Here is a 9,703-nt window from a genome sequence, read left to right as displayed (position 1 = left end):
CTCCCGTGTCTTCTGCAGCACAGCCTTCACTAAAGAGGGAAAGGCTGTCTGGGGAATACAGTCCGCTGAAGACTTCTGCACATCCCTTGTTTTTTTGTTGGTTTGTTTTTACCATCCCTTGTTAATGCCTGAGCCCTTAGGAGGAACCAATCACAATGCTAAGAGCCTCCCATGAACACTTTGAAAGTGAAGTCGCTCCGTCCGACTCTTTGCGACCCCATGGACAGTAGCCTACCAGGCTCCGCCATCCATGGGATTTTCCAGGCAAGAATGCTGGAGTGGGCTGCCATTTCCTTCAAATCCTCAAGGTAGGTCTGTATCACTCATGTCCCGAGTGACCCCAGACCTACTTAAACTAGACCAGCCTTTGTCCAGGTGCAAAGACCAGCAAAGACCCCAGGCTTCTCTGTGGCTCAGGTTCTCCCACGGTGGTCTGACAGGCTGGGTGGATGGTCCCTGTGGGAAATCTTCTGAGGAGTCCTCAGGGATGGATCCTATCCAGGCTAGCCAGTACAACATGAAAACAAACAAACAAGAGCTGTCAAACCAGCCAACATTTCAAATGACAATTTAATTAAATACAAACAAGGAAAAAAGGCACCATGGCCCATTCAAGTATTTTGCATAGATATACAAATATTGTAAACAATTAATAGGTGAATGAGAGAAAAGAGGATCTGTTTTCCGTGAACAATCTCCCAAATAAAAAGAAAATTCACATTGCCCTGGATCCCAGACACATACGTACGTACACACAGTGGGTAGTGAGAGAGGGTGTGTGGAGGGGTGACTCTGGGGGCACTGGGCATGGATTCTGCAGAGCCTCTCCTTTAGCAGGTTCCCTAGGGAGGGGTGGGGCACCATTCCAGTTGGCATAGTCTTGGTTTTCTTGGGTGTCCTGCAGAGCTGTTGTACATACATTTAACGCAATCTCTGACTTTAAAACCAGTCCCCAATTTAAAACATGAGAGTCTTCTATACCTCCAGCAAAAAAAAAAAAAAACAAAAAACAAATCCTGACATGGGTAAGAGGCGGCTTTGTTCTAAAGGATTACAGCAAGATAGGGAGAGGGGTCATGGCCACAGTGGATGGGGCTACGACATCACTGTAAGATCTACAACGAGACACTATAAGGTCTGCAAGGCTCTCAGAGCTGGGGCAGAGAGAAACTTTTCTTTTACAGGGAGTAGTAAACAAGGCTAAAAAGAACTGGAGGTAAGCAGGCAGTTACCACTGGAGCCTAGTGCCTGGGCTAAAACCCACTGAGACAAGGAGAGCCAATGCGAGCTCCCTTGAGATCCCTTGAGGTTTACATTTCAGAGATGCCTTCCAGGCTCTTAAGGAAAACAAGTCTAGGGTTGAAAAACTGGTAGGAGGCTAAGTCAGCTTCTAAAAAGATTTACAGTCTCCATCTGAACAGAAGGCTGGTTAAATCACTCCACCAAGCCTCAGTTAAGATCCTTTCCTCCCCATCAGACTCTGAGCATGGACTTGCCCGTGTGGACTCGCCCTCGGCCAGAGCCAGCATCAGCCCCTCCCCCAAAGGCTGACCACAAAGTCTGTCCCTGAATGTGGTTCTTTCCAGCCATGCTCCCTCCTTCCTATAAAAGGCTTCTTCCTTCCGAGCTGTGAGATGCTTACAGATCTTGCAGCCGCTCAGCTCACCCGAGCATTCTCCTAAAGCAACTGCCCCATGCCCCTGACTCAACATTCCCTTCCCCAGTCTTGCAGTAATCCCTGTGAGTAAAGTCCTTCCTTCCCTAAATCCATACTGGGTTTTGTCACCTCAAAGCAGCACATGGACACAGGAGGGGAAAAGCGGGCCACAGTAGCCAGTCTTGTCCCCCCTGGGCAGCCTCCCTGGCCTGCCAGAATGGTGCCTCCTGCCTCCCTGAACAGAACCAAGAGAGTAACAGTAAATAGAACAGGTTGCAAAAAGTCTTACCAGATTTTAAAAGTTCAACCATCTTCCAGTTCACAGTACAATTTTTATCACATGGAGGTGGTATTAAAATAATGGAAAACAAACACACAAGAAAGCAACAACCCAGGTCTCTTTCCGGTTTGGTTCCAGGGAGGGTGGATTTCAGATTCAAGAGGCTCACACCTCACAGCCTTCTACCTCCTAATGTGGGGGAGGAAAGCTGGATAGAACCACAGGATCATTGGTGAGGCATGGGATTGGGATTAAGGGTGATTTTGGTGGGGGAGGTGTTTTAGCCTTTCATTTTCTGGGACCCAGCCTTGAGGCCTGGGGCATCTAGAGTAGCATGCTTAAATGGAAGGCTGTCCCCTGACTCCACCAGGAAGTGAGGATGATGGACATTGGGTATGGGGCGCAACCAGGACCCTTGTCAGCAAGACAGAGGTGTGAATATCACCAACATCACAACTACCTGATTACCTGAGGGAGGAGAACTTCATTTCCTGAGCTCTTCCTAAATCCACCCCAAGAGTGCCCCAGGTGCACAGCCCAAATCTCCCACCTGTCTCCAAACCCAGAACAATGATTAAGCACCCATTGTGTATGGAGAGCTAGAATGGGGCCCTGGGCTAGTGATTGGGGGTGAGAACTCAAGCCTCTTCCTTGAACTGAGGTTTTCAAGAGCAAACATCTGTTCATTGCAGGAGGTGGGCAGCCCCCAGATGCCCAGCACCTTTCTGGGGTGGGAGACAGCCCCAGAGAACCTCACCGGTGACTCTGACAATTGTCCCAGCCTGCAGAGCACCGCACAGCCCCCCTCCCTGTGGGGAGGACAGGACCAGAGGAAAGAGCACAAAGAAGTGGATGAGGAATCGTCTCGCTGGTCCCGGCACAGACTCTGTTCCATCAAGGCTGCTTCTCTAGGGAGCGCTAGAGACAGGTCTGCTCTCTGCTCAGAGGACAACAGTCCTGCCTCATCGCTGATCAGCCTGGGGATAGTTGGGGTTCCCAGGACATCCGCTCCCTTCCCTACACCTGCTGCTGTCCCTGAGGACCATGCTTAGATTCAGGGCAGGGAGTGAGAGGAAGACCTGCGCTCTGCTGAGGTCACAAAACCATGGACAGTAAAGCCAGGAGCTCACAGCCATGGCCCGAGGCCATGCCAGTCATCACTCTTGAGAAACCAGGAAATCCCGGGGCCAGCTGTCAGGCAGGACCCTGACCTGCAAGTCACAGCACCAGGTCCCAGGAAGTCGGGACTGCTGGGGAATCGCGTTCCACAGCACCGCACATTGGGCAGGTCCAAGCACGCAAAGAGAAATCAAAAGCATGAGGCACTTGGAAAGTGCAGAAAAGAGAAAACAGAGCAAGCAAGAATCAATGGCGAGCAGATGGCGACCTTTGGCTTGACGGCTCAGAGGGGCCCAGGCTGTGCTCCCCCTGCTGTCTAAACGCCTACAAATAGTACCTGTCTGAGTCAGAGTGACCCGTGGGAATATGGGGAGGTAGGGGTTTGGGGGTGGTGGGGGGTGGTAAGGAGAGGACTTGATTTGTTCACATGTGAGCACTGAGCCAGGAGTTATGACCTTGACCAAGCCCTGGGCAGTGGGAGGGACCCCTCGATCCCAGAGCTAAAAGGGAGGCTAAGTGCCCGCCTCCAGCCAGCCTGGGACCATGGAGGAAGACAGAAGCAATAGAAAGCTCTCACGTGTACCCTCCGCCACAGACGTGGATGGATGGCTTCTCCAAGCTGAGTCCTGGCCTGAAGGTCTAAACCAGCTTCCCAGCTGGGCTCCAGCTCAGACCACCGGCACCAGCTGGACTGGCACCCCTGGGGGGACGGCCCAGCTGGAGGGTGGATGGGGGAGACGCAGCCATTCGTCCTCCTCCGCTTTCCTGTTCCTACCTGGGGCTGCATATTGCACAAAACAACACTTGGATGCCATGGGGTAGTAGTCACTCTGGGCCCCTGAGGAGGCCGAGGAGGCACTGAGTCGAGAAGGAGATTTTCAGAGATGCGCTGGTTCCAGGAGGAGGGGGTGGGGGAGGAGGAGCTCGGAGGTGGCCAGACATGCTTCTTCCAGAGCCCATGGCTAATGGCTCCTCTGTGGTATTCAAAGTCCTCAAGGGAAGGGAGAAGCCCCTTTAGACGAGTCTAGATTTTCGAGCTAGTCATCCCCACAGCCCTCTGTGATCTGTATTCAGGAAACTGGGGCAAAAAAGAGAGGAGGGAGAGAGACGTCAGATCCGTGCGGATTAATGGAATCAGTGGGGCGCTTTTCTCTTGCTTGTGACAGGTGAGCAGACATGACAGACAGCTGGGAACGATGGTTTCTACAGAAGTCTGCCTACGTGTCTTCTTGTCCATCAACTCTCCAGTGAGAGGCATGATGACGCCCCCCCCACCCCTCCTGACCCCAGCTGATCAGCTATCCCCACTCCTCCCTCTCAGCAAAGCTGTACCTCAGTCTGCAGAGTTTGCAGGGCCTCATGGGAACACAGGGCAGTCAGCCAGCTTCCTCACTGGCTCCTGTCTGCCCCAACCCCCAGGACTGGCCGCACAGAATACGTCAGCTTCAGGGAAGATATATTAGGAAAGGCCATTGTGCACACCCTACCAAAGGCTGGCAGTTAATGGCAATTAACTGCCTTGAGCTTCACAGCAACCCGGGATGGGGGTTGTCTACTGCTGCTTCCTAAAACCTCTTTCAAGATAGGGCATCGGAGACTCAAGAGTGACTTGCTCAGGGCCGCTCAGCTCATTAGCTGCAGAGCTGGTTTGAACCAGAGCTCAGCCTCCTTAACACCAGCTTTCGTGTTAAACTAGAACTCCTCTATCACCAGGGGGTGATACCACCAATTTAAGGGACAGTCATTCAGGCACCAAGAAACGCTAAGCTTTTTGTCCTTGGCTTTTGTTCTGGAAATTCAGCCTTACCCAAGAAGCATGAACTGGTCTGTTTTCTCAACCATATTTTTGCCCCCTGGATCCCTCTGCTCTCAGCTTTTACCTCAGGGGTTTCTGAAGACTCACCTTTGGGGCAGCTGCCACCGGGGGCCGGGTCTGCTGAGGCCCGGAGGGAGGGGGCCATAGGATGGAGGCGCCGCCTGGCCTAGGGAGGTTCTTGCGGCCTGGCACCGGGTTAGCCGGGAGTGCCTTCTGTGGCGGCCGAGGCCTGGAGAGATCCTGTGGAGAAAGCCACAAGCCTCACTCAAAGGCCAGAGGCGCCCGTTCAAGAGAAAACGTCCTCAGTATGTTACAGGCCAAAAGCAGATGAGAAGAGGGATATACCGTTTAAAAAGAATGGTCCCATTTATAAAAACAGATTGTATGTGTACATGTTTACCCGCTCAGGAAAAAAAGCCTTTTTGGAGAGCAAGTTGGCATCTATTAAAATCAGAAATCATACTCAATTTAGACATGATCATTCTCTGACCTAATACATGATTCCACTTCCTTTTACCCATGTTAGAGAACTACTTGCACAGGGCCACAGAAATGAAACTGCAAGGATGTTCCTCAAAGCACTGTTTGTGACAGCAAAAGAAATTATAAATAATTAAAATTTTCATCAACAAATTACTAAAATTACACAGTGACATATGACACAGCACTTTAAAAGAATGAAGCAGGCTGATAAGTGCTGAGGTGGGAAGATGCCCAAGAGGAATGGCAAGGTGTGGTACAAGCTGCAGGGGAGAGTTGAGAGAAACAAGTCACCCTCCCTCAGCCCCCTGCCAGTGTAAATGCAGAGGGACGGGGGGAAGTCAGAAAGGATGAGGACCAAATTGATAACAGAGGTGAGAGGTTACGAGTGGGCTGTGCATGGTGAGAGGGGTCGTCCAAGTGAACATTCAATTTTTTTTTAACATGACTATTACCTGTGCAAATAAAATTTTTAAAAGAAGAAATCATATTTTCCATATTGGTTGTCTGTGGGTGGCACAATTCTTTCCTTTGTACTTTCACATTACCTTCATGTTTTACTACCTTCTCAATAAGGCCTTCCCTAATGGCCTTATTTAAAATTATAACACCCTGCAAAACACAACCATACACAATCTATGGGGTGCAGCAAAAGCAGTCCTAAGAGAGAGGTTCATAGTGATACAGGCCATTCTCAGAAAACAAGAAAAATCTCAAGCAACCTAGCCCACTACCTAAAGGAATTAGAAAAAGCAGAAACTTGGTTTAAACAAAACTTAAAGTCAGTTTATGGAAGGAAATAATAAATATCTGAAAGGAAACAAATAACAGAGATTAAAAAACAATAGAAAAAAATCAATAAAACCAACAGCTGGTTTTCTGAGAGGATAAACAAAATCAATAAACCCCTGGTCAGGCTCACCAAGAAGAAAAGACAGAGGACCCAAATAAAACAAGAAATGAAAGAGGAGAAACAATTACAGACACTGCAGAAATACAAAAAATCATAAGAGAAAACTGAACAATTTTATACCAATAAATCAGACAACCTAGAAGAAATGAACAAGTTTATAGAAACATACTGCCGTCCAAAACTGAATCCGGAAGAAATAGATAATTTGAACAGATAATTCATCACTAGAAGTGAGACACAGTCTATAATAAAAAACAAACAAACAAAAAAACTCCCTGCTAACAAAAGTCCAGGACCAGTGGCTTTACTGGAGAATTCTACCAAACATACAAAGAAGAACTTACACAAATAATTCTCAAACAACTCCAGAAGATTAAAGAGAAGGGAACACTCCCTAAGTCATTCTATGAAGCCACCATCACTCTGATACCAACACCAGACAAAGGTCATCAAAAAAGAAAATTACAGGCCAATATCTTTGATGAATGTAGATGCAAGAGCCCTTAACAAAATATTAACAGACTGAATCCAATACATAAAAAAGATCATACATCACGACCAAACTGAATTCATCCCAGGGTCGCAAGAATAGTTCAACATATGCAAATCAATTAATGTGATACACCACACCAAGAAAAGACAAAACCCACATGATTGTCTCAGTGGATGAAGAAAAAGCATTTGATAAAATTCAAGATTCATTCATAACAGAAATTCACCAAAGTGGGTATAGAGGGAACATATCTCAGCATAATAAAAGGTATTTATGACAAACCCACAGCCAACATAATACTTGACATTGAAAAGCTGAAAGCCTTCCCAACTACAATCCCGAACAAGGATGCCCACCCTCACCACTTCTATTCAACATAGCACTGGAAGTCCTAGCTACAGTCGTCAAGACCAGAAAAAGAAATACAAGGTATCCATTATATGCAGATGACATGATACTACATACAGTAGTACACATACATGATACATACATATAGAAAATTCTAAAGACTCAAACCACTACAGCTGGGATGTTCAGTGGTTAAGACTCTGTGCTTCCTGCAGGAGTGCAGGTTCAATTTCTGGTTGGGGAATGACACGCCCCATGGGGCAGCCAAATTTTTTTAAATAATAAAAGGGAATAGGATTTAAAAACCTGTACCACCCCCTCATTCAGCATTCCCAGACCCCTTTATCCTAATCTACTTTTTCTTTCTTGGTATATATCACTTATCCCATTCCACCACAGTATACTCCCTTATTTTTGATTTTCTCTCTGTGTTCCCCATTAGACCAGAAAGAGGAGCAGGGGTCCTTTTCTGTCTGATTCAGTGATACAGCTCAAGCTTCCTGAACAGGGCCTCGTATACAGCAAGCACTCAGCATACATTAGTTGAAAAAAAATAATAAAACTCTGCACTAGTCAGAAAAGTTTAAATAACTATATTTCTTCTGTAATCAAAAAACAAATTTTAAGGGGCAAAGACTGGACCATGCCACCACTCACAGATCCCCAGGCTGGTACGAGAGAGAAGCTGATTCTACAAGCGAGGGTTTCAGGGCCTGCTGACTTGGATGGTTCCCCTTCTTGAGAGGGTCACAAGCGAGCATAAAAATGGCTAAATGGCAAGCATGGGGAGAGGGTGGGAGTAAATCAGAGATTTTCTGCAAGAAGCTTCTCAGTAAGCAGAAAACTGGAAGCAGAAATGAGTAAGAGCAGCAGATTCTTGGGACCAAAAAACCACGCTGTCCTGCTCCATTCCTTCCCCTAAGGACCAAGAGATCCAACACCCTTCCAGGCCAGACAGCTGCCAAACCAGAGCGGCTGCTGGAGGCCAGGACAGAGACATTCTGGCGGAAGCAACAGCTGGGTGCAGATGTCAGGATGCAGTGGGGAATGCTGTGCGTGTGTGTGTGTATGTCCGTGTCCACTAACAGAGGTGATCTGGGCAGGAACCTCGTCAGCATGGCAACACTGGGCCTCCCCGAGCAGGGTCGTGCCACTGGCCACGTACCGGACGCCTCACCTCCGGTATGTTTTTCTGGGGTGGAAACAGTCCGTGAACTGCTCTGGCCCAATGTTCCCATTCTCAGCAGCAGCACTTGTCAGTCAAGCTGCACAAACCAAACCAGACATCAGGCAGCTGTGCAGCGGGGGATCATCCCCTCCCAACCCTCAGCAGTAACTGTTCCCCAAGTCCTGTCTATTTTCTTTTCTATACACCCCTCATGGGCTTCACCCTGTCAATGCTACCATCACCTCTCCCCTGGACACAGTTTAAACCTTCTAACTGATAATGTCTGTGCACTCAGCCTCATCCCCCTCTGATCAATTGCCACCATAGTGGGCCTTTCATTTTTTAAAACGACTTTTTAATTAAAGTGTAATATACATAAAAAACATGAGTCATAAATATACAACCAAATGAATTATCAGAGTGAACACATTAACATAATCCTCACCCAGGTTTAAAAAAAAAAGGGAAGATTAATAGCCCCAGAAGCATCTCTGGGCCCTCTCTTAGGCACTGTGCCCCTCTCTTCCCTAAATGTAGCCCAAAGTGAGATCCCAAAGCAAATCTGATCACATCACCCACATCCCACCCCTGCCCTGTTCCCACTGAATGCAAATCTGATTTGTAATCCAGGCCCATTGCACAGTCTGGCCTCTCCTGGCTCTTAGCTTCTTATCATAGTTCCTTGGGCCCCAGGCAAAGGGGCTCTGAAACTCCTTCCATCTGTGGGCTCTCTTCATCACAAAGCTTCCCCACCAGCAGATCCCTGGTCTAAACCTCTCCTGCCCTTCACAACCTGCGAACTCCTGCTCACCCCTCAGGTCTCAGTTCCAATGTCATCTCCTCAGGGAAGCTCTCCCAGATTTTCCAGACTAGATCAAGTCCCCGATAACTCTCTTTGTAAGCAAGCTGAACCTCTCCTTCACAGCACTTACCACTACTGTAACTACACACATACCAGTGTCTTCCCCAGCAGGCTGTGAGCTCCAGGAGGCAGAAATGGCTTCTGCTTTGCTCACCACTGCCAGGTACAAAGTAGAAGTTCACACACATGTGCAGAGAGAGCAGAAGAGGTTAACAAAGCTTGGCCTACCACCTCTCAAGAGGGGTCCATGTCACCAGGCTAGGTGGTGGTGGAGCTGAGACCTGAGAGTGTGGACCCCCCCAGAGCCCAACCAGGACCTGAAACTCCACATGGTGAAGGGTTTGGACTCAGCCCTAGGTGCAAGTCCTGGCTACCCTACTTACAAACCGCCCCATGGCCTGGCCCCTTCAGCCCTGGGAGACAGCCCCCCCAAAGAGAAACCGAGGGCAGCAGAGACTCAGTCCTGGGACAATTCCCAGGAAGGGCGTCTGCCCAGACTGAATCCCTGTAGCCCGCCCTTAGCACTGTTGAGAAATCCCTGTTTGGGCCTGAAGCCATGCTTCGGGT

At 48.5% G+C, this 9,703-nt stretch overlaps 1 protein-coding gene across 1 annotated transcript in view; it reads right to left on the bottom strand.

Annotated features, from left to right (window-relative positions):
* Nucleotides 1-552: 552 nt before the first annotated feature.
* Nucleotides 553-9,703, bottom strand: part of ADAM19 (ADAM metallopeptidase domain 19) — an 86,139-nt gene continuing 76,988 nt past the window's right edge. The window contains exons 22-23 of the mRNA XM_043464852.1: nucleotides 4,960-5,112; nucleotides 553-4,134 (exon numbers count right to left, since the gene is read on the bottom strand). Of these exons, the coding sequence (XP_043320787.1) occupies nucleotides 4,081-4,134; nucleotides 4,960-5,112 (207 nt within the window). The 3' untranslated portion in view covers nucleotides 553-4,080. The remainder of the gene's footprint in view (nucleotides 4,135-4,959; nucleotides 5,113-9,703) is intronic.

Source organism: Cervus canadensis, chromosome 4 (genome assembly GCF_019320065.1).
Source record: "Cervus canadensis isolate Bull #8, Minnesota chromosome 4, ASM1932006v1, whole genome shotgun sequence".
NCBI classification, from domain to species: Eukaryota; Metazoa; Chordata; class Mammalia; order Artiodactyla; family Cervidae; genus Cervus; species Cervus canadensis.
The sequence above is the reverse complement of the archived record's forward strand: the minus strand, read 5'-3'. Positions and strand labels throughout refer to the sequence as shown.